The following is a 24247-nucleotide window of genomic DNA, read 5'->3' on the forward strand; positions in this document are numbered from 1 at the left end:
GCAAAGATTAAACTGTGCATATCTTGACTTATCTATTTACATTTTTCCTCCTTTTCTTGGCTATTTAAAAATATTAAATTAATAACAGTATCAATCATTTTTAAAATTCTAAGCGTCAACCAAGTTGTACTTGTACTGAACTTTAACTCAATTATAAAAAATTACCAATAAACAAACATCTATTTACAAAACCAATTATCTTGCTGGCCATTAGGGTGTGTAAAAGCATAATTTAAACAAACTCAGAAAAATACTGAACAACCTATTTGTTGTGCTGTTACCATAGGAACAACAAAATAAAATGTATGATCACTCTTTTAGTTCATGAGTGTGAAAAGGCTGCGCATTGTGTCCATTAGTTTCTATCAGACAACTATAATAAACCATTGTATGTATAGTTCATCTTACTAGATTCGCCAGACCAAATCAGCTAACGGTGTTTTCATCTTGATGCCACCCAATTCAGGATGTTTGATGATTGTGTGTGGATACAATTGTACAATTTTTCTCACTCAAACGAGTGTATGTGAAAACAGACAAGTATCCCCCCATAGGAATCATCGCATGATCTGAGAAGGGGGTGACATGCTGCAAACGCTGTTAGCCGATTGGGTCTATTTAGATCAATGTTACAATAAGCGTTACAAAACCAAAGGGGGCTATCAAATTCAGCATCATGATGTGAAAAACTATATGACTAAAACACAACTAGCTTTCTCTAGGCAAACTGGTTCTAGCTCTTTTTAAAATGGTTTAATCTAAAGAGTAGCTCTTTATATGAAGCCTGAGGCCTTTTTTTAACAAGGGTTGCAGTCTTACTATACAAACCTATCGAACTATAACATGCATTTAATAGACAAAGTGATAGATGGGTAATTTAAGAGATGGTTTTATCTAGGGTAAGACTCTGTAAACTTCCCATAACTTTGGTTAATTGCAACCAAAAGGTCCACTCAATTTACTCCACCAACTTGCTAAATCCACCCGAAAGAACTTGGTTCCTGAGTGTGCTTAGTAGCCTATCAGTCTGATTGATGCTGCTTCTGTGTCATTACACAAGCAGGTCTATGCAGCCCATGTCACTCTGGCGTTTCATATGTTGACAGAAGAGCTGCTTCTACAGGTTCCATACAAGAAGGGCACGTAAATGATCTCACCAACCAGTCGTCAATGCACTCCTTGTGATATATGTGCATACAGGGTAGAAATCTAATCGGATCACCAACCATGAAATCAGTCATACATATTACACATCTGTCAAGAAAAATCAAAATTATTAGCATGCACTATCCTTCAAAAATATTTAAAAAATCAAACTAGTCCATTTAAAAATCCATTAGGGAGATACATTTAAAAAAATATAACTTAGGATTGTGCCTATTTTGAGTCACAGATGTAAATTACAAAACTTTTGCATCTCACTTTGATGACACTTATTTCTAAAGCAATTAAATTGTGTAATATAAAGAGTCTACATATAAAGAGTCTAATATATAGACTAATGTTTGAGTGTAGGCGTTCACAAAACAATGCTCGATACTCAGGTGTTGCTTGTTATATATCTTGATTCAGAAAAAATATATAGACTATATATATAAGTATATAATATAATGAGTCACAAAAAACAAAATATATTAATAAAAAAAAACAGAAACCTACTGTAATAATATATAATAATATTTATTTCTTTGCCACCATGCTTGTCAATTACTGGCTCCCTACACCGGCCCCTCCCCTTCCATCCATGTACCCAACATTTTTCACATTTTTGTTTACTCCAAAGCACCTGTCTATCATTCTCCAATTTTTCCATTTCCACTTTTTTCCAGTAAAGGAAACATGTCAAATATTTTACCACATTTCTTTAATTATGTCATTGCCAATATTATAATGATGACAACATTGACATGTTATGGATAATATATAAGCTTACTGTAATATGATAATAAAAAACAACAAATACTCAACATTTTTATGATTTTTATATCAAAACCACATGAAAACCGAATTATATGAGAAACATTATTTACAAAAAGACCTTTATTTAAAATATCATCATGATTTTCCTCAAAGAAGATGTGAACGTGACTTATTTAGTTTCTAAAGCAGATGGTGAAGTTTAGTAGACCACGTTTTATTTCCTTGATTCTATTTTGTTTGTCACACTTCCATCTTTTGTTGATTACATCTCTATCCAATTTCTTTAAATTATCACTACTCGCTTTCTTCAATAATTCATACTCCAGAAGATACTTTTCGAATATTAAGAAGATTATAAATTTAGGTAGACTAGAAGGAATTATGCGAAGGAATTATGCGCTGTTCAGAGAATTGACTTGTATTGTGTTACGGTCCAGTACGAAACGGAAATCTCGAGAAACGGAAGCGAAACAAAGGGAAAGCTCTGTCTGGAAAACCTCGGTATCGTCTTGCAAACTGAAGGGAAAGTTTACAAAAAATCGGCCAATTAGTGTGATTAAAAAAAAAAATGCAGTGTGAAATTTCGTCCTTTGTTGTTACATCGTGCGTGAGAGAATAACAAAAAAGCCACGAGAAAAAAATTGATAGATCTGGCAGAATGCCATTATTCCGACACACAATATCACACAAAAAGGTCTATTCTCCTTAATTTTCCTCCATGACTTTCTTTTATTTTAGGAAGAATAAAGTACGAACGAGTAGAAATACTTACTCTCGTTTTTTCCCTTTTGACCCATCATATTCTCCTACGGGCAAATGTTGAATCAATCCTAATCGCTGAGCCAGACGAATTTGTTGCTCCTCTGATAATAAATGTGGCGAACGTTGACTTTGTATATAAATAGGAGCTTCTTCCTGTTGATTTGAAAAGGGAAGAGAAAGGCTCAGAAACAAAAAAATGCGCGAAAAGATTGCGACTTCGTCGCCATACTTGGTAAGGTGGCGGAGGTTCTCCCTGCCCAGAAGTCGGTGAGTCCGCGCCTTCATCTTCGTGTAGAAGTGAGATATCGTCTTGTCCTGTCGATTTAAGACAGTTTCCCATCTCGGGGAAAGTTGGGGTCCCTAATGAGTTAGGTAGAGCGCCGCTATTGTGGAAATTCCCGATCAATTTGAGCCCCAAAGAGAAAATTATCCGCACCAAAACAAAGTAGAATTCTGTCTATGACGTAAATATTACGCAGCGTTCGCCGCAACCTCGGAATAGCTTGATATGCTCGGCACGTATTCGTAGCTCAGGCGTTATGCGTTTGTGCAATTTATATTCTTATTTTAAGTACACCCTTCCTATAAATAATTATAAAAATGGTTACGTGACTAATATAATGGGAATTAAATGAGTGTTTTATCCTAAAAACGCGTTTAAACTTTCCCTTTATTTCTTTTCCAATTTTGATCGGGCTACCTGTGCCATTTGCGGGTGGATATCGACTATACCCGAGAAGACGCCGATTCTGCGTACTAGCCTTCGCGCCTCATTCGAATCAAATCTACGAGCGCCATGTGCAAAACGTCAAGAAGTGGACTAACATAATGAGAAAATTGACTTAATATTCACTAAATTGGGTCTATCCCACGATAATAATGCCTTCACCTGCGGCTCCAAACACAGTTGCTCCAAACGTTGGATTGGAGATGCTTGAAACTGCATCAAAAGAGGTTGATCGACAGCTTTCCGCGGATCGACAATATCCGGAACTGACAGAACTTTTAGGGGTCACGTCTCAAAGTAAGTCTATTTCCTTTGATTTTATCGTCATGTGTTAGATAGATAGCACAGTAAGCAACATATGGGTACTTAATGTTTGGTTGATGTAAACTGCCCTTTAAGCGCCATTCTAATCATGTCATTTTGCTCATATTTAGGGATTTAGTGCTAAACTGGCTATATACACTTCCAAACGCTAGATAGTAGTAGTACTATTCTTTTTACTACGTTGCTTTGTACTACTATCATAGCTCAAAATAGTCGTGTTTTTAACATGTTTTTGTTTGAATGTGTCATCTGAAACATGCTTCATCATGCTTAGAATATTGGTATTGTTAAAAAGTTTGGATTGAGGAGAGTGTAAGGTATACTAACATAGCAATGAATCTGAAGGTTGGTGAGGGAAGGCTATACTAAGATAGCGGATGATCTTAATGGTGTAGAAGGACGGATATACAGGTTTTTTTTTAGTTTCAGAATAGGCGGTGGAGATGGGTAAGTAGGGGGTGGAATTTTTAATTAGTTCAAATACTACTGTATTATCAAATAGAATAAATAATATTAAAGGATAGTGAGTGGGTGAGGAATATTTTTATTAGTCCTTAAGCATTGACATACTGCCTTTGTCTGTCCTTGTAGACTCTGTCTCGTTCAGCGGCGTTAATGACTATGACTACCCCTGCCTGTCGTCACCGTCAGTCAGCCTATCAGGAATGGAGCTCATCAGTCCTGTCAAGAAGGTCCCCCTTCCTGCAGAACTTGTTGAACAGTTTGATCGTATCCTTGTGGGATCACTTTAGCTTTTTTATCTGCAAAAATATATCCTGAACCATTTATTTGTTCTCTAGTATTGTAAATGCTGTATATATTGTTTTTGAGGTTGGGAGAGGGGGAGAATGGTAAATGTTAAACATAAATTCTGATTGCCTAGTTTATCTTCTAAAACCTAATGTTTGCAATGTTAAAAAGTATACATTATGAGTTTGAAAAAAAAACATACTGTATTTGTTAAAATATTTTTTTTAACTGAAGCATAGACATGCAATGCAACTGCATGATGGGGCTTTTCCCTGAGATCCGTCGCGCTTGGCTGACTGTTGATAGTGATATCTTTGTTTGGAATTACGAGGATGGGTAAGGCGGATGTCTGCAATTTTCTACAAATTTCGCTCTATCTTTTAGTCCATCCACCATATTTTTCTACCTTTGCCTCTCTTTTTTTGTTGGATTCACATATTGAATAAGTAGATCATTGCTATGTATCTGCTGCTTTTGACGATTGAAGCACATATTAATTCCACTTCTATTGCTTGATTTTATTGAAACAAAATTGCAAAATTGTTAAATATTCTTTTTCTTTACAAAAATAGTGGAATAAAAATAAAGTTTTGAGAAATATCAGCATCATTATGAAAATTAAGTATTATATGGTACAGTATCTCTACCTTTGTATATTTGCTAATCATTCTGTTTTAATGTAATGTCTAGGAGTGACTTGGCATACTTTGATGGTCTGAGTGAGACCATATTATGTGCTGGTCTTGTCAAGCCCAAACCAGGTTATGTATAATAATGACAACAAATTTCCTTTTGATATCTACTACCTGTACTAATATTATTGTATCCCTTAGAAATCTTGAGGGATTCTGTGAAGTATGTCTTATGCCTTACCACTCCTGTCGACATTGTACTATTAGCTGTCACCTTCACACCAAGAAGCCGAGGTATTTTCATTAAGGCACATGACAGTTCTATTTCATAGCTTAAATACCTGAATGGTGGTTCATTTGTTCTGGCATTGTTTAGCCAAACAGGGGTTTTCTTAATTTATTGCATTTTGCTTCATGGTTTGGATGTCTATTGACTTTTTGCAACATTTCTTTTTTCTTCTTATGTGAATGTTGCTTAAGGAATGATGACCAGGCACTTCTTTGTTATCATTTACATTAAAAAATATTACAGTCTATTTTCAAGGAAAATCCAAAATAAACTTACCATTATTGTAGTCTGATACTAATGATATTATCAGATATAAAGTTTTTTTAAATGGTTACAAAATTGTGCCATGATTGACATTCCTCAAGGCCTTATGATGTTGTTATGTTTGTTATTAACAGGAGCATTGCCAGAAGACGGGTTTGCTGAGATGCACCTTCAGCCAGACCCACTGTTTTCAATCCCTTCAGACAATGTGTACATGACATGCGTCACTGGGACTATTCTTGGTCGGGTGTTTACTGGAGGAAAAGATGGCTGTGTTTATGAAATTGCATACCAGGTAAAATTATATGGCAAATACACAGCAGCCTGTACCTATGAGTTTAGATTATTAGAGGCTCCACTGTTATTTGTTTCTCATCATTTATCCATTTATCTGAATCGCTCATCATTGAACTGTTTGTCCAGGCTAAGAACAGCTGGTTTCAGGGAAAATGCCGCAAGATCAACCACTCTTCAAGCTTGTTCTCCTACCTTGTTCCTTCATTTCTCAGTGTGTCAGGGGAAGGTAAAGTATGCCACATACTGTAACACTTTTTGTAATACCCTTCCAACAGCTTTTCTCCAAACTGATCATTAATTGGTGTCCTTGACCTTAATATGTCAAATTAATATTTAAGCACATTTATTTATCATCTTTTTAATATCCCAGATCCACTGTGTCAGTTAGCTGTTGACAACACCAGAAACATTCTGTACTCAAGATCTGAAAAGGGGACAATTCAGGTATACTGCGGCCTACTGTATACCCACCCTTTGTTACTCAGCATCTTAAGCTATTATATGTACATAGACACATAGTTGTAAACTTTTATGTCTTTACTGTATATGCTAAGTTTAACTGAAAATTGGATCAACAGTGTTGCTCTGCAAATCAGACGTGTTTTAAGCTGCAGCAGCAAATGTAAATTGTGAAATGTACATTTGGAAATGCAATGAATCCTCCATGGCCGATTCTACTTTTTTACTGTTGCTGGTTTCTTTCAGGTGTTTGATCTAGGAGCTGATGGCTGTGGGATGAGTTATGTAGCCAGCCTGACCCAAGACAGCATTGCTCACAAGGCTGCTTCAGCCACAAGGTAACTACATATTGTATTGTATGTATTTGAACATGAGTGCTCTTGTATCAGTAATAAACTGTTGCTAGTTGCAATTTCCAGTCCTTTTAAGAAGACTCCTCTTCAAATTAAAAAAGTGCCATTTTGCCCAATTAGGAATGTTATATTTGTGTAAGGAGATTGAGGTACAGAAACTTGGATAACATTCTTTTCTGACCTGCTGAAAAGACCTTACACAAATTTACCCGACCACAATTTGAATGCCACTCAACAATGTTACATCTACCCGTGAACTAATTTATCATTGATGATATTGTCTCATTTTCTGAATATAGAACTGCTGACTACAGTAATTTCAAGCCTATTGTTCACATTGCACCAGTATCTCAGAGTGAATCATCATACATTCAACTAGTAGCCATAACTCAAGCAGGTTTGTATTTATAATAGTGATAGATAGGAAGAAAAACTTGTGATTTGAATGTTACTGTAAGTAGGATATTAGGGTGGGGCAGGGGCAGGGGCAGGGGGTTTGCTACTTCGGAGGGGTGGTGTACACCCTACAGACTTGAAAAGGTTTTCTTTAGATTCTCTTATTATTCACCTTCTGCCAAAAATAATACACACATTTTGACCATCAGAGATTTTATGGTATACATATATGAGTGATATGAAGGCAGATCACTTCAAAATTTCAGCTGCACTCCTTTTCATATACTGTAGAACACTTATGGAAGGGACTTGGAGGTTTTATGAGAACTAGTTGTAGGCTACCTATTTCTAGAATGTTACAGTACACTAAGCAGGACAAAAGCTCATTTACAGTATTTATATTCTGTCATAGGAGGATTTTATTTGCCAACCTCAACATATTCTTATTCTCTTTCAGGTGTGCGGCTGTACTTCTGCACGGTCCCATCAAGAGAAATTAATGGCCGCCCCAGTCGACTCAACCTGGTACACATCCGCATGCCACCTGGCTTTGCACCCTCTGCAACCTCACTAAGGCCATCTCAAGTACATGCTTCTTTCTATCGTCAAGGTAATGTATTTCTGTAACTGTGTTACTATGGTTATGGTTTTGGTGTCATGACGCTCTTTCACACACCTCTGTCTACTTGTTAAAAAGGTTTTTTTAAGTTTCATTTGAACTAATAGAATAAAATAACTTTCAACCCCCTACTGTACTTATAAATCCCCACCACCTACTAAGAAACTACTGGAACCTGTTTTACAATGGCACTCATAAACTGTGACCTTTGATTGTTCAAGGGTCCATGTGTTATGTGTAAGCGTGTCAAAAACAGTCACACAACTTGTACTGTGCCATACTTTTTCGTTCATGACACGCTGTGTTGTCATCTGTGCATCTATTAGAGGACAGACGCACACAAAATTGAGTTCTATTATTGTTAAGTATAAACTACTTCATGAAGTATAAACTGGTTTGTGAGATAGTATGCCTTTTTTTATTCTTTCCCTCCAGGGATGACAATACTTTCGTCAGCGCAGACTGAGGACACTGATGTATTGTGGGCAATCAGTTCTGACCCCTTTCCCTTTCAGACTCCCTTAAAGGAAATGCAGGTACATTTATGGTGACTACTTTGACTGATTGTCCTGGTATTTGAGAACAATATCAGACAGTATCACTCCTGCATCCACTGGACTGTGGCTCAAATCTGTGTTTGCTCAACATGATTATTTTCTAGTTGAAATAACCTGACATGAACAACAGACGGTATGATTAATGTGTGACTTATTCATTTATCTCTTTCTCAGGTAACTATCCCCCTGGATGGCCGTACCTGGGCAGTTAGTGAAGTCCCTGACTTCTCATCCAACTTGGTGGCTCCCTGCCCTGTTTTATCAGACCGCTGGCCTGAGCCGCCCATCGTTGTCAAGCAGCATGCCCTCCCTCAGAGGTCATTTGTGGTTTTGAGTGCACAGGTAGGATACTGTCACCAAATCCTCTCTATCACCTTTGTAATTATGATTCTGCCTCTAGCTTCCATACAGTATATAGGCCCTTTGCACAGAAAGGAGCTGGACATCTTGCTAAAAGTTGGATGGAATAATTCCTTCTTGTGTTATTCTAGGTTTTATTCATTATGGTAGAAAATTTTCAGCCTTCACTATTCTTAATATTTTAAACAATTAAAATGAATCGGCGAAGAAGAGCTGTAATTATTTGAAAATTGATTCAAATAAGGGACTTTTTCTTTCGTATCTTTTTTGCATGATGCAGCTACTGTAATACTGTATTTCTCATGCCACATGGAAGAAATGACATTCTTCTGTTGACTCTGTCTTATCACTTCACCATTGTTTCTGTCATTCCTCTTATATTTGGACATACTAATCCATTAGTTCCTTTCATTCCTCTTATATTTGGACATACTAATCCATTAGTTCCTTATTTTCAGGGTAGCTATTTGATGTCAAGTTACAGGCCTGTGGAACAGCTCCATGAGCTTTTGATCACAAGTCAGGGGTTTGACTCAGAGGCAGTGCAAGCATTTTTTAAACTCCACAAGGTAATTGTACACGAGTTAAGGTGCCAAAATAGTGTCTTGTATGTAGCTGGTCTACTATAAGGCCCATATGTCATTTCTGCCTGCAAATCTCATGCATTTCATACTAAACAGAGATCAATTCTAAACTGGAAAAAAAACCTATTAAGTGGAAACATCTTAGGGTCCTGACCCAGTACGCAGTTCTGCTCAAGGTTAAACCAATCAGCTATCGAGCTATGATTTGGGGTTTGCACGGCGCAGATCTGCGCCGTTTGAGCCAATCAAACGTTGTAGATCTCGATCACATCAAGGAGGTGTTGACATACAATAACCAGACTACTCTGTATGACATAAATATCTGGTTATTACATGTCAACAGAGGTCAAAAGCCTTTGTTAATTCTCGAACAAAAGGTAAAACAAAACCTTTGAAAGTCTGAACGAAAACACCTTCCTTTGACTAAATACAATAAGCTAAAAAGGAGCGACATTATTTTCACAGGTCTTCTTTTATTATTATAGTTTCTCAAATTGATACTTTTTGTGTTTGATATGTGTATTATTTTTAGCTTACTTGAAGGGTGCTAATTTTTGGCGCGTTAAGAACAGTGTTCTCAAATACTGGAACATCCTTCGTGTATCTCCTCCTTAGAGTTAATCGATTAACTCCAATATAATGCCTTCCTTATTTTCGGAGTTTATGATATTTCTTTAAATACCTTGTATCCCAGAAGAGTCCTTGCTTTAGTTTCCAATTTCAACTGGGAGCTTGGCAAGCCTTAATCGGCCACGGCGAACTTGTTACTTTGCTTTCGTTGTAAATGCGCATGCAACCATACAAATATCCATCTTTGGTCGCTTAACAGTAAACTAGGAATGATCAAGCTGGCTATAACGCGAGGCAACGCGAGTTGGAGTGCTTATCATTTCAAGTGGTCACAAGACACAAAGCGCAGTCCTGCGCTTGCATTAGCCAATAATGATACAATTATTCACTTCCTTTAGCGCAGGACTGCTAATGTATCAGCGAATCCCGTATTTAGCGTAATATCGGAACCCACGTGAACTGGTAACAGGGTCGTGGTGTCTGGCGCAGAGCAGCTATGCCCTTGTCCCTGCCACTTGGTTAAACTACTCGGCTTAGTTTCGTATTTTAAATCAAACATATTGATTAAAAATAAACGTGTCACTATATAGTTATGAAAGTGATGCGAAAAGGAAAAACTTGTGAGTTAATTACGAGTTTCGCGCACGACTGCACCGTTTTGTGCTTATCTTTCAAGATATTTTGTACTTCACTGTTAGCAAAGCGGCCGTTATCTTATCAAATCAAAAATAAACTTAGAATGATCAAGCCACGTGAAGCAACGCGAGTTGGAGTGCTTATCATTGCAAGTGGTCACAAGACACAAAGCGCAGTCCTGCGCTTCCATTAGCCAATAATGATACAATTATTTACTTCCTGTCGCGCAGGACTGCTCGTGTATCAGCGAATCCCGTATTTAGCGTGATATCGGAACCCACGTGAACTGCTACCTAGCGCAGAGCAGCAATGCCCTTGTCCCTGCCACTTGGTTAATCTACTCGGCTTAGTTTCGTATTTTAACTCAAACATATGGATTAAAAATAAACTTGTCACTATATCCAGAGTACTTCTCAATTATTTGTTAAGAACTCGCTTATTTTAAGAAATTTCGGGCTCGTTGTGAGAGTAACGCGAAACGGCAAAACTTGAGCGCAGCCCTGCGCTCGCATTAGCCAATAATGATACAAGTATTCACTTCCTCTTGCACAGGACTGCTCATGTATCAGCGAATCCCGTATTTAGCGTGATATCGCAACCCACGTGAACTGCTACCTAGCGCAGAGCAGCAATGCCCTTGTCCCTGCCACTTGGTTAATCTACTCGGCTTAGTTTCGTATTTTCAATCAAACATATTGTTTAAAAAATAAACATGTCACTATATAGTTATGAAAGTGATGCGAAACGGGAAAACTTGTGAGTTAATTACGAGTTTCGCGCACGACTGCCCCGTTTTGTGCTAATCTTTTAAGATATTTTGCACTTTACTGTTAGCAAAGCGGACGTTATCTTATCAAATCAAAAGTAAACTCAAAATGATCAAGCCGGCTATAACGTGAAGCAACGCGAGGTGGAGTGCTTATCATTGCAATTGGTCACAAGACACAAAGCGCAGTCCTGCTCTTGCATTAGCCAATAATGATACAATTATTTACTTCCTGTCGCGCAGGACTGCGCATGTATCAGCGAATCCCGTATTTAGCGTAATATCGGAACCCACGTGAACTGCTACCTAGCGCAGAGCAGCTCTGCCACTTGGTTTATCTACTCGGCTTAGTTTCGTTTCAATCAAACATATTGATTAAAAATAAACATGTCACTATATAGTTATGAAAGTGAAGCGAAACGGGAAAACTTGTTCTTTATTCTTCTCCAACAAATCCAAGTTGAAACTCTTCCAATGTAGTAACTCAAACACGACTGAAAAAATAGCTGAATGCGACCCCTATTTGTACGACATGATCATGCGTGGGAAAACATTCTTTAGATTCTACAACTTGCTGTTAACATACGCCTTTTCATTATTATAATGGGCGGCAGGGAGTTCCTGTACTTGTATCGCTTATCTCTAGTGATAATTGTATAAAAAATCAAAAGTAATTTACCGAAAAGAAGTCGATCAAATACTGCGCCACTAATCACGTTATCGCAGGCGAGTGTAGCTGGCGTACATCTGTTTGACAACATGGAACGACATTCCTAATAGTTTAGTAAGTCGCACCTAAAAAAACTACAAGATAATTACAACAAAATCTAGAAAATATAAAGTGAAATATAGAATAGAATATACGTCTAGTGACCCTGTCACATTTCAAGATATTTTGTACTTCACTGTTAACAAAGCGGACGTTATCTTATCAAATCAAAAATAAACATAGAATGATCAAGCCGGCTATAATGTGAAGCAAGGGGAAGTTGCGCTGGGCAAAATCTCCCACAGAAGAAACACTGTTCGAATGTCAGATTGTCCAGCAGGGCGTAGACCTCACTATTAATCCCCCTGAAATTGCCGTGGATGTCTTGAGGGAAGAAAGAACACATCTTCGGCACCTGGAGGCAAGTGCGCCACTTAACCGATTATTTCATTTTTTGTAGTTTAGATTATTTCAATTTTTTGTAGTTTAGATGCTGATTTTTGTTTCCGGGTGAGGTAAAAAATTACGTTAAATTACGTTTGCTTTTTTAGGTCATCCGAGTTTGGGAGAACTGTGACCTCCTATTCGCAAGAATTGGCAGGGTCCTATGGAAGGACTTAAAAACCCTGCAAAAAACATGCCGGAAGAGCAAGCCGCGGTAATGACTGTTCATATGGCGCCCGGCTGGCAACCTGGCTGGCTAAACGACCAGGTAAGTAGAGACATTATCTTTATAGTTAGGGGGCGTGTTGGGGATTGAACTCCTTCCATAATTGCTGCTCTGCAATTATTTCATATCGTTTTTCTTGTAGCTTATTGACGCCTATTTATCTTTGATGGAGGAGCAAAAAAAGAAAATGGTAGAGTGTGTCAGTCTGTCGCCTTCTTGATCACACAGCAATTATTTTAATCAAATTGGAATTTGACGTTCCTTTTTAGTGCAGCGATCTCTTTCATACCATGTGTTTAGGTGCCATGACACGATATTGAGGCCGGCACTAATGCCGTTCTTGGAAGGATTTCTCGAGGTTATCATCCTATAATCGCAAATGAAAAAAGCGTTGTTTTGATATATTGTACAACTCGAAATGATAAAATCCATACCCCTGCGACCATGTAATTCCTCTAATGCTCCTATCCAACAGAAAAAAACAGTTATCACAGGAACTTGTCATACGTTCAACTCCATCAAGAAAACAGGAAAATGGAGATCGAAGGTAAGAATCAAAAGCAAGAAATGAGATATAGAATTAAACATCGTAAATTAAAAAATTTGGGATATAAATATTTTTAAATCCGCTTCTCGTCATCTGTAGAATAGTACGCGAGGATGCAATGAACAACGTTTTCTGTTTCCGTTAGGTAAATCTATCAAAGTACAGCAAAGTGCTTATCCCAGGGCAATTCGACGCTACAAATCACTGGCAATTATGTGTAAGTAAGCATTAAGAACGAGCAAGGGTGGTTCTAGGATCTAGGGACTCGATGGATTTTCATGCATTTTCTTGGCATATTACTAAATCTTGATGAGCCAAATGGTAGAAACGGTTTAGGTATATCGTATTTGTTTGAATCCCTGTTAGTGTGAACAGTATCTTATTACTATCCACTAAGTACTAATTATGGATATAACTGAGAGCGCTATCACTCGCACTCGTTTTAGGTCGTTGACCTTGATGAAGGCACGATTGCTTTGGTGGACCCTATGTCTTTGGAAACTGACATGGACAGTGTCGTTTTTAATGAGATGAGGTAAGTTACAACAGGCGATGGAGGGGGGGGGGGCGGGCAATGAAGTAGGTGGTTGTTGTTAGGTCGGAAATAAAACGAGTAGTGATGATAAGAAAATGTGTAAAAAAACAGTGTCAGTGTTTACTTCCGTTTGCTCCATCAGAGAATTTCTAGAGAAGAGAGAAGGAAATAAAAGCAAAGTGGAGTGGCGACAAAAATGGATTGCTCATCCACTACAGATAGATTGTATCAGCTGTGGGGTTTTCATCTTAAAGGTGTATATTCAATTTCTTTTGTTTTCCTATAGCTATTCGAAAGCAAATACGATGGATTCTCCTAATATATAAGATCATGTAGTAAATATTCATTTAATTTTAACAGATAGCTGAATGCTTAGCATGGGACATGGCTATCTCTTCTACCAAAGTAAGTCAGCACTGGGATGCAAAATTGTTGTTTGCAATGTTAAAGACCCCTAAGTAGGGGCATTGCTTTATCTCATCAAGTTAAATCGACTTATTCTATCTTGAAATATACCCCCTCTGTTCCCTGATTATCAACTATTTTGAATCGATAGGATGACGTAGATGAGTACCGTTACGTTATAGCGGGAAGACTGATAACCGAAAAATGGTGAAAATGTCAATCCAAAGCGAAGACGAAGTTTCTCTGGGAAAGTGTGACTGGAGGACTAAAACACTGATATCCCACTTTCGTCGAATGGAGTTTACCAACTGAAGTTTGGAATTTGTTAGAATAGGTAGACAGGTTAATTAGGAGTCCTGAAACAAGTAACAAGAAATGGTTTTGAACAAGGTTTATTTCCCCGGGGAGCTTCTTCAGGGTAAAATAGAAATAGATAGGGATGCTAGTCGGGAAATTCGAAAAGTTCCCTAAAAAATACCCGCACACCCGAAATTGCTACCCTATAAAATACTCCAGAAGCAAAAATGATCCCTAAAAACGCATTTTTTGTATCCTATTTCATAACTAAGAATGAATGACAAATTGTCAAATATTTTGTTTAGAAATCGAAAGCTTTGCAGTAACAGATGGCAAACTTGAAAAGTAAAAGTCTTCTAGCTGGGTTCTAGAGTTCTTTTAGACTATGTTTGCTGTTTGTGGCTGGATATAAAAAAAATCGCAATCCCGACGACGCTGCCTCCGCAATTCACGATAGTTTTATCCCGAATACAACAATTATCATAAAAACGGCTAAAACGTCTCTGTTGACAAATGTTTCCGGATTCGCCGCGTATCCGGGATAGTTTGACTTTTTGTAGACCATGTCTTAAAATCAACGCGTCTAAAATGTAACTGGCTGAGGCGAGCACAGAACTGCGTAGATTGTTATCGATTGAACACACACAAATTATTTACCGTAATGATTTTTACTCTGCAAATAACTATGCGATAATGTTTTCTCGGGACAAATGTCATTGCTTGTTTTTTGCGTGATAGTAGCTTAGTAGTAGTCAGTAAATGAAGGTCTAGTTTTGCTTGTTCCTCTATCTACTAAGAAATACCTGAAATATCCTTTGTGGTAATTCGAGCGTGATATGCTTAAAACAAGGTCAAAGGAAGGTGTTTTCGTTCAGACTTTCAGAGGTTTTGTTTTACTTTTTGTTCGAGAATTAACAAAGGCTTTTGACCGCTGTTGACATGTAATAACCAGATATTTATGTCATACAGAGTAGTCTGGCTATTGTATGTCAACACCTCCTTGATGTGACCGAGATCTATAACGTCTGATTGGCTCAAACCGCGCAGATCTGCGCCGTGCAAACCCCAAATCATAGCTCGATAGCTGATTGGTTTAACCTTGAGCAGAACTGCGTACTGGGTCAGGACCCTAAGATGTTTCCACTTAATAGGTTTTTTTTCCAGTTTAGAATTGATCTCTGTTACTTGTCCAATACTCTGACTAATATATGTATGGCATTGTTCCCTTCCATTGTTTTACCTTGTTTTCTAATACCCTTCAGTGGTCATGATTGTTTCAAACAGTGCCATGAAAAAATTTCTTGGTGTATTTGACAACCCTTGTCCATTTTAAACAAAATATTGTAGTTTCTATTTGAGCACTACTCTTTAAATCTTAGTAAATGTATTTTTTTACACATTTTGTTACAGGAAGGCCAAGCCTGTGCCATCGCTCTTGTGCTGGCTTGCTCCACACAAGCCACTGATCCCCAAGTAGGTCTTACTTGTTTCACCAAGCATGCGCTACTACTTATACTTATTGGCAGCAATGATGAACTATGATACAAATGATTACAAATGACTACAAATATATACGCTATCCTGAGCTACCAACTAGTTTAGCCTAGTTACTAGAATCACTTTCCTGCTTTCTTGAGTTACAGTATAACCTCAAATGCTACAGGTAAGCTAAAGTATCAGTTGGGAAAAACCCCTTCAGCTTTAAAAAAAGGCTCTTATTTCTCTTTTTAATTTGTTTTGGCAGTTAGCATGTTAGCAAAAGTATTAAAATTGAGCTGTATAATGCTCTTTAATCTCTTCATTCTACCCTTATTCTACCTATCCATATATGCATTTTTATATTTGGCATGTGATTTAGGTTGCAGATTGGGCTACTAGGGCCTTCTTCAAATATGGTGGTGAATCACAGCTGTTGCACCAACCATTATCTGGACCAGGTGACATTGTCAGCGGTCCAAATAGCTTTGGTGGCAGCTACATCAGCTCACCTGGACAAAAAAGGTAGCAAAAAACAGTGTGATTCATACTGATTAGCTATAGTTTGTTTAGTCACTGCTAAACAATACATCATGTTGGAGAAGCATTACACATGGTTTTATGTCAAACCAACCAAAGTGATAACTCATAACGTTTTTGTTTTTAAACTCAGAATGTTGCATGCACAAGAATTGTTTCCTAAGCAGTTTGTCCTTGTCTAGCTTTGTCTTTAGATGTGTGATCACTTGAAACATTCAAAATACACTTGTACTGTAACTACCTACTCCTACCTGAGCAATGATATGAACCAAGCCTTTAAAGCTGAAGTTTACTTCCAGAGGTCCAACAGAAACTTCAAATGTTAAGACAAAAGAATCTATTAGAATCTCAGACATTTAACAGGCCATCTGCTCTAAATTATCAATCACATCCTCAAAGAAACTTTCAATTGACACATTGCTATCAATATTTTAAAATATTTTTCACATTTTCTGTTAAAAATAATTTGAGTTTTTACGTAATCAACCCAAAGTATACTGGTGACGATGCAACTTTAAGCGAAACAGTATATTTCTTATGTTACTTGAAAGCTGCAGTAATTTGAGTAGTTCTACTTCACCTCACCATTATCTTAAAATATGGATAAAAATACAACCATTGAATGAAAAGTTTGTTCATACTCAGTTTTGTATAATGTTCTAGTAGTATTTGATTTTTTAAAAAAACTCACGACTCAAGTTTTAAGTCACAAATTTTTTTTGGTATAGTGTATAAGTTATTTTCATGTCTCATTTTCTGTGTGTGCTTTAGTGATGTGCAGCCATTTGGGCAGAGTTACGTCACCTCTACACCCCAACCTGGAGTTACAGGAAGAGCTGTCTTTCAGCCGGAGGTCACCAAGTCTGGCAAACACGATGGACTCTGCCTCTACGTAGCTAGGATACTAGGGTAAGAAAATTTGTTTTAGATGGCTGTATACCACTTCAAGGTTCAGTTTTAGAACTTTCCTTCCCTTCCAACCTTCTTCATTTTAATCGAATTTTCAATATCTCTAATTTTTGTGAATTAAAATCTTCAAATAATTATCTACCCTACTTTAAATTTTTTAGTTCTGCACTCAAAATACGATGGGGGATTGCAAAAAGCTGCTATCATTCACATCTGAAAACTCAATATAGTAAAGTTTGTAAAACGTCTTATAGTTTCACACATAAAACTCCATTCTCTCTTCTTGATGTAGCACGTTATGGGATAGTCGTCTTGCATATGAAGAGTTTGCGGTACCTCCCACTCCAGCTTATACTCAGGTAAGCCAACATGTATCTTATAATGCTCCTTTGTTTTATGATTTTCCTATCAGAGTTAGGCTGTGTCTGTCACATACTGTCTTTAATGATGCTAGTGAACATTTTTAACGCTAGAAAATAGAATTTGTATCCACACCCAACCATGTTATATTTGCTATTGCCTAGAAATAAAATGTAACTGTTGCATATGAATCGTTTAGCCCCCAGTTGTGTTCAGAAGTCGCTTCACCTGTGAGCAGCTGTCATGGTTCCTTACAAAACTACGAGAACTACAGAGTTGGATGGAAAAGAACCTTCAATTTGTGGCACCATACCAGGACTCCAGGTAAAGTATTTTAACTGATTTTAATCAACATAGCATACAGTTTTTTTCTTTCTCCTCAGGAATTTAAAAAATATCTAACCCCCTTTCACAATTGCTGGACAATAATGTTGGGGCACCAGTACACATTTTGCTTGGAACTCATTAATTTAAAGATGTTTTTTGAGGAGCAAGTCATTATGAGTGTGGAGGCGGTTTGGGTGCTTGTTTCTTTTTCCTGGAAAACCAGTAACAAAACAAAAATAATGGAGATGGCCAAACCTCCAGAGAAGGCAGCTTGAGCTGGCTAATGGCAAGTTTGGGAAAGGCTGTGGTTACATTTAAAGCATTAAATATCCAAACAAACAATAGCCAACATTCCTCCATAATAAAGGAAAACTACATGCACCGATCGTGTAGTACACTCAGCAATATACGCACAAATTATGCACATGCACTACACTCAAACTACACACAAAATACACGCACAAAAACATGTGCGACGCCGTTAAGTTTCTTCCAGGCTGTACTGTATGGATGACAAATGTTTGGAATCATTTTGTTAATGTTTATCTCATTTCCTAGCTTTCCTCACATGACATTGACAGGGGGGCAGCAGGTCCTGCAGCGATCCCATCAAGGTACAGTCCCTTGTCTAGTGAAATACAGTAGCACACAAAGCCTTGTGCAGAAAAGAGATGACAATAAGAGTTGCTAGACACTTTATTGTCACATCATATGCATGGTATAACCTCTGGAACCAGCATTCTTCAGGAGTTTCCCAAATATAAGAATATAAGAAATTTTGGACACAGAAACACTTACAACACTTAAGGACACAGAAATTAATAAAAGTGTAAATGATATTGAGTTATTGAGTTTGACTCAAAGAGTAATGATTATGGGCTTGACTAATAGTTTGCCAATAGTTGAAATAGTCTTTTTTTGATGGAAAGTGTACCTGCAAATCAGAATATGTACTTCTTCCTTTCCCTTTGTGTTCATTGTCACTCAAGCAGCCTGCATTGTCTTCTATCTTCAGCCACTACAGAAGCTTACCTAGCTGAGCGCAGAGCTTTAACAAGCCTTAAACACATAGTGGACAGATCATACGAGGTGATAGGCCTTTGGCAGATCATTTGTGAAAGTGGTTTTGAGTCTAGTGTGGATCAGATGGACCCAGTAAGTGAATTTTGTAGCTTGACCTTAGCAACATATAACACACTTCAAAACAATGAAAAAAAGTCACTGTGGTAACTTTTAAGTTATGTGGGTATAATTAAGTGAGTAAATAGTTAATGAATGCTTATACAGTAGGTTCTTCTCATTCCATGCAAATAAAAATACCATTAAGTTAAAATCAAGTGACACGACTCCAAGTGACTAGGGTTGTGTCATGTTTGCTTTAGGTTCAGAAGGACTGCATGCGATACATGAAGTTCAAGGACCTTGTCATTAACGGACATGAGGTAGGTAGTCCAAGGTCTACACCGACAGTGGCGTGGATGAACAGAATTTAATGGCCAATCACAACGGCATTTTATGCTCCTGCACAAGACCGAGTCATTCAAAGAATCCATTCCCATCAGCTAATTTAGCAAGCAAGTAACTGACTGCAATCATGGATGGGTTTTTAAGTTTTTTTGCAAATGAAATTTGTATTGTTCAATTGTAAACAGTAAGAAAAGAGTGGTTGATCGACATTCTTTAGGCAAGTTATACATGAAGAGTCAACACATTGCATGAAAGAGTTAATGCTGTTATCTTCTATCATTTCACTTTGTTTTCACCCAGTATTCTATACCATTAATTTTTACCATGGCAATGGTTTGACAGGTATGTAGTGGGCTGATCTCGGCTCTCATGAACTGCTATCTGGAGGACAGTAGCTCCACAGATGCCATCAGTGAGCGGCTGCGCCAGTTGTGCCCCAGTCTCTACAGCAGTGATGATGCTGTCTGTACCAAGGTGAACAAAATGCTTGTGTTGACTTTTATATAATCAAAGGCTCTGTGAGCCAACTCGTGAATGCAAATGTATTTTTTCTTAGTTATTTTTGTGTGTGCATATAAGATATTCAGGATACTGAACATAGCATGAACACTTCACAGAAGCTGAGAGTACATAAAAATGTCCTTATACCTTTTTTCTTTTCGATGTCATGACACACCAACAACAGTATAATTAATTATTATTATAAAAAGTAAAATAAAAAGTACGAAAAAATTAACGCCCTCAGCGGGATTCGAATCCGCGACGCTGCTGTCATTAACAAGTGTTCGCACCGCTAGACTAACGTGGCATTACTGAGTTGACTAGTAACTAAAATTATTTTTATTACTATAGGTATCATAATGATCGAAAAGCTTTTTGCTAGAATGTCAAATTTCAGCTTATTCTTTCCAGAAACAAAATGAAATACTCGCAATAATTGATCACACTACTAACATATAACGTGTTTTATGCATGTTAACATTCTAGAAAGGCGCAAAATCGTTATTCGATGAAGAAGCGAGGGCCATGTGTTTGTACGAGTTTTGTTTGATATTTAGTTTAGTTGATTGGGGAGAATTGTGAAAAATTAATTTGTGGAAATTTAACCTATTCTATTTTGTCCTTCCAACAGAGTTTTTTTCTTATTACCCTGCGACCAGAGACCCAGCTAACAGAACCTTTACCTTATGTTTCTCGGACTTAAAAGTCGCAGTTTTACTGGTCGCTTTTTCAGCACAAATTCAAACAAACAATGTGAAAACCCAGAGACGCGGCAAGTACTACAAGAAAGAGAATTAAAAGCTTTGCTAGCATTTTACTTGTTTTGTTTGCAAAATAACAACTTGAATTGGAATGAACCGTAGAAGATCGATTGATGTCGGTGACGAAGGCGCATGCGCACGCTCAACCCACATGGAAGACTTTTCTGAAAATTCAAGCTTATATATATTTTATGGCTATACAAAACAAATGACCGTAGCGGTCGCAGGTCGATGCCAAAGCCAATTTATAGTACTAAGCTTTAACCCGAAGTTGAACACCGGAAGTTTACAGGATGACCTAAGGATTGCTGTGTTGCAAAAGCACCGAAAGACCATAAAAAAGTTTACGGATTGGTGATCCAATGATGGAGTGAGATCGGAGTCCCCACAATAACTCGTACATGCTTCGCATTCCCGAGTTAAAAATATGACAAGCAGCAAAAAAGTTCCATCATTGTATTTACAAGAAATTGTTAAAAAGATTATTTCCCATTTATTTTAATGGTTGTTGGGACCTGAAATGGCGGTCTTTATGCAGTGATGATAGTTCTAGGATTATTGTTTCTAATTTTTGAAAGTTTTTCGAAGAATTCCAGGCAACTGACTAACTCTCAGTATAAAATCAGCTTTTGTTAGCGTTTAAATATAAAAAAAAGTTTCTGAAGATGGTAGCACTGACTAGTATCCCAAGCAAACCTTTTTCCTATAAGAGGTGCTGAGAGTACTTTTTTCAGAAGATGAAGAATTTACAATTTCCATGTTTGTTTTTTTTTCAGAACCAGGTTTCTATTATGTGCAAGTCTTAACCATCAAAAACTGACTCGCATTAAAACCCTTGATTAGACTCTCGGTATTTTGGCTTGAATAGTAAAGTACATGTCTCTATCTTCATGTCATACTCTGACGTTTCACAGGCTGGGGAGCTACTTACTCTTGCAAAGAAAACAGTCAACAAAGCAGAGCAGACTCACCTACTTAAAGATGCATTGCAGGTATTTAGATTGATTTAAACAGCTTAAAAAATACAAATACATTTTAAGCTCATTTTTCTAAATAATTGGAGAAGCCCAATCGAAAGTATGACAATAATTTGCTTTTATATTTTTTTTTCATTTTGCAATTCCAGTGCTATCGACAAGTCACTCATCAAATTAATCTTGAGTTGATTTGCTCTATACTTGAGTCAGGTAAGAATGCATTAAATCAAAGGGAAATCTGTCCTATTCCTTACCTTTCCATTGAAAGAAAGTTGAATTATGAAAATGAACATTTGAAGTCACAAATCAACTTCTCGTAGCAATCCACATGGTGGGCGATAAGCAGCCAGATTATTAACTTACCATTGAGGCATATAGAACACTTATTACATACATTACCCATGTTGGTTAATGTTTCCAGTGCGGTTACCCATGTTGGTTTGTGTTTCCAGTGCGGTTTTCCATGTTGGTGTGTGTTTCCATTGCGGTTACCCATGTTGGTTTCTTTTTCCAGTGTGGTTACCCATGTTGGTTTGTGTTTCCAGTGTGGTTACCCATGTTGGTTAGTGTTTCCAGTGCGGTTACCCATGTTGGTTTGTGTTTCCAGTGCAGTTACCCATGTTGGTTTGTGTTCCCAGTGCGGTTTTCCATGTTGGTTTGTGTTTTCAGTGCGATTTTCCATGTTGGTTTGTGTTTCCAGTGCAGTCACCCATGTTGGTGTGTGTTCCCAGTTTGGTTACCCATGTTGGTGTGTGTTTCCAGTGCGGTTACCCATGTTGGTTTGTGTTTCCAGTGCAGTTACCCATGTTGGTTTGTGTTTCCAGTGCGGTTACCCATGTTGGTGTGTGTTTCCAGTGCGGTTACCCATGTTGGTTTCTTTTTCCAGTGCGGTTACCCATGTTGTTTTGTGTTTCCAGTGCAGTTACCCATGTTGGTTTGTGTTTCCAGTGCGGTTACCCATGTTGTTGTGTGTTTCCAGTGCGGTTACCCATGTTGTTTTGTGTTTCTAGTGCGGTTACCCATGTTGGTTTGTGTTTCCAGTGCGGTAACCCATGTTGGTGTGTGTTCCGAGTGCGGTTCTCCATGTTGGTTTGTGTTTCCAGTGCGGTTACCCATGTTGGTTTGTGTTTCCAGTGCGGTTACCCATGTTGGTTTGTGTTTCCAGTGCAGTTACCCATGTTGGTTTGTGTTTCCAGTGTGGTTACCCATGTTGGTGTGTGTTTCCAGTGCGGTTACCCATGTTGGTTTGTGTTTCCAGTGCGTTTATCCATGTTGGTTTGTGCTTCCATTGCGGTTACCCATGTTGGTTTGTGTTTCCAGTGCGGTTACCCATGTTGGTTTGTGTTTCCAGTGCGGTTACCCATGTTGGTTTGTGTTTTCAGTGCGGTTACCCATGTTGGTTTGTGTTCCCAGTGCGGTTACCCATGTTGGTTTGTGTTTCCAGTGCGGTTACCCATGTTGGTTTGTGTTTCCAGTGCGGTTACCCATGTTGGTTTGTGTTTCCAGTGCGGTAACCCATGTTGGTTTGTGTTTCCAGTGCAGTTATCCATGTTGGTTTGTGTTTCCAGTGCGGTTACCCATGTTGGTTTGTGTTTTTAGTACGGTTACCCATGTTGGTTTGTGTTTCCAGTGCGGTTACCCATGTTGGTTTGTGTTTCCAGTGCAGTTACCCATGTTGGTTTGTGTTTCCAGTGCGGTTACCCATGTTGGTTTGTGTTTCTAGTGCGGTTACCCATGTTGGTTTGTGTTTCCAGTGCGGTTTTCCATGTTTGTTTGTGTTTTCAGTGCGGTTTTCCATGTTGGTTTGTGTTTCCAGTACGGTTACCCAAGTTGGTTTGTGTTTCCAGTGCGGTTACCCATGTTGGTTTGTGTTTCCAGTGCGGTTACCCATGTTGGTGTGTGTTTCCAGTGCGGTTACCCATGTTTGTTTATGTTTCCAGTGCGGTTTTCCACGTTGGTTTGTGTTTCCAGTGCGGTAACCCATGTTGGTGTGTGTTTCCAGTGCGGTTACCCATGTTGGTTTGTGTTTCTAGTGCGGTTACCCATGTTGGTTTGTGTTTCCAGTGCGGTTACCCATGTTTTTTTGTGTTCCCAGTGCGGTTCTATGAAGGTGTGGTTGAACTAGCCCTGTATGCAGCGCACAGGAGGGACCCTCAGGGGCATGCCTTGCATTTCTACAAGAATGGGGAATCCCCAGGAGACGTGCAGGGGCAAGAGGCAATGATAGCAAGGTAGCTTATGAGGGTTGGTGGGGATGGACATGATGTCATGATCGCAAAGGAAGGGTCCAACATTTATTTAAGACAAGGTTTTATGCATCGGCTCAACAAGCTGCCTTCTCTGGAGGTTTGACCCTCTCCATCCAGACAGAAATTATATTATTTTTTTTGTTACTGACAAGGAAAAAAGAAAAACCTTAAGCACCTAAAACGCCTCTAAACTCATAATGACCTAATGCTCCCCAAAAACGTTTTGTGAAGGCTGATCCGAGTTGGTGCAAG

The 24247-nt window shown here is 38.2% G+C and overlaps 3 protein-coding genes across 3 annotated transcripts in view; 2 read left to right on the plus strand and 1 right to left on the minus strand.

Annotated features, from left to right (window-relative positions):
• Window positions 1-56: 56 nt before the first annotated feature.
• LOC5512333 (RING finger protein 11) lies at window positions 57-3148 on the minus strand. The gene is made up of 3 exons (XM_001632596.3): window positions 2912-3148; window positions 2693-2835; window positions 57-1254 (listed from the first exon to the last, which is right to left on the minus strand). The coding sequence occupies exons 1-3, from the start codon at window positions 3020-3022 to the stop codon at window positions 1080-1082; spliced, it is 429 nt and encodes a 142-aa protein (XP_001632646.2). The 5' UTR covers window positions 3023-3148; the 3' UTR covers window positions 57-1079.
• A 300-nt stretch (window positions 3149-3448) lies between these two features.
• LOC116618224 (nuclear pore complex protein Nup155) overlaps window positions 3449-24247 on the plus strand; it is a 77123-nt gene continuing 56324 nt past the window's right edge. Inside the window, exons 1-26 of the mRNA XM_048729893.1 lie at window positions 3449-3706; window positions 4325-4462; window positions 4723-4819; window positions 5174-5244; window positions 5317-5409; window positions 5803-5963; window positions 6092-6191; window positions 6336-6409; window positions 6671-6762; window positions 7077-7174; window positions 7631-7783; window positions 8228-8328; window positions 8524-8691; window positions 9168-9278; window positions 15839-15901; window positions 16287-16429; window positions 17216-17353; window positions 17646-17712; window positions 17913-18037; window positions 18599-18654; window positions 19056-19195; window positions 19423-19482; window positions 19850-19981; window positions 21684-21761; window positions 21896-21956; window positions 23842-23977. Coding sequence (XP_048585850.1) covers window positions 3562-3706; window positions 4325-4462; window positions 4723-4819; window positions 5174-5244; window positions 5317-5409; window positions 5803-5963; window positions 6092-6191; window positions 6336-6409; window positions 6671-6762; window positions 7077-7174; window positions 7631-7783; window positions 8228-8328; window positions 8524-8691; window positions 9168-9278; window positions 15839-15901; window positions 16287-16429; window positions 17216-17353; window positions 17646-17712; window positions 17913-18037; window positions 18599-18654; window positions 19056-19195; window positions 19423-19482; window positions 19850-19981; window positions 21684-21761; window positions 21896-21956; window positions 23842-23977 — 2801 coding nt within the window. The 5' untranslated portion in view covers window positions 3449-3561. The remainder of the gene's footprint in view (window positions 3707-4324; window positions 4463-4722; window positions 4820-5173; window positions 5245-5316; window positions 5410-5802; window positions 5964-6091; window positions 6192-6335; window positions 6410-6670; window positions 6763-7076; window positions 7175-7630; window positions 7784-8227; window positions 8329-8523; window positions 8692-9167; window positions 9279-15838; window positions 15902-16286; window positions 16430-17215; window positions 17354-17645; window positions 17713-17912; window positions 18038-18598; window positions 18655-19055; window positions 19196-19422; window positions 19483-19849; window positions 19982-21683; window positions 21762-21895; window positions 21957-23841; window positions 23978-24247) is intronic.
• LOC116618228 (ubiquitin-like-specific protease 1) lies at window positions 9848-14837 on the plus strand. Its single transcript, XM_048729957.1, has 7 exons — window positions 9848-12686; window positions 12787-12834; window positions 13120-13191; window positions 13337-13408; window positions 13638-13726; window positions 13869-13980; window positions 14087-14837. The coding sequence occupies exons 1-7, from the start codon at window positions 12582-12584 to the stop codon at window positions 14186-14188; spliced, it is 600 nt and encodes a 199-aa protein (XP_048585914.1). The 5' UTR covers window positions 9848-12581; the 3' UTR covers window positions 14189-14837.

The sequence above is a fragment of the Nematostella vectensis genome, chromosome 1, assembly GCF_932526225.1.
Source record: "Nematostella vectensis chromosome 1, jaNemVect1.1, whole genome shotgun sequence".
NCBI lineage: Eukaryota > Metazoa > Cnidaria > Anthozoa > Actiniaria > Edwardsiidae > Nematostella > Nematostella vectensis.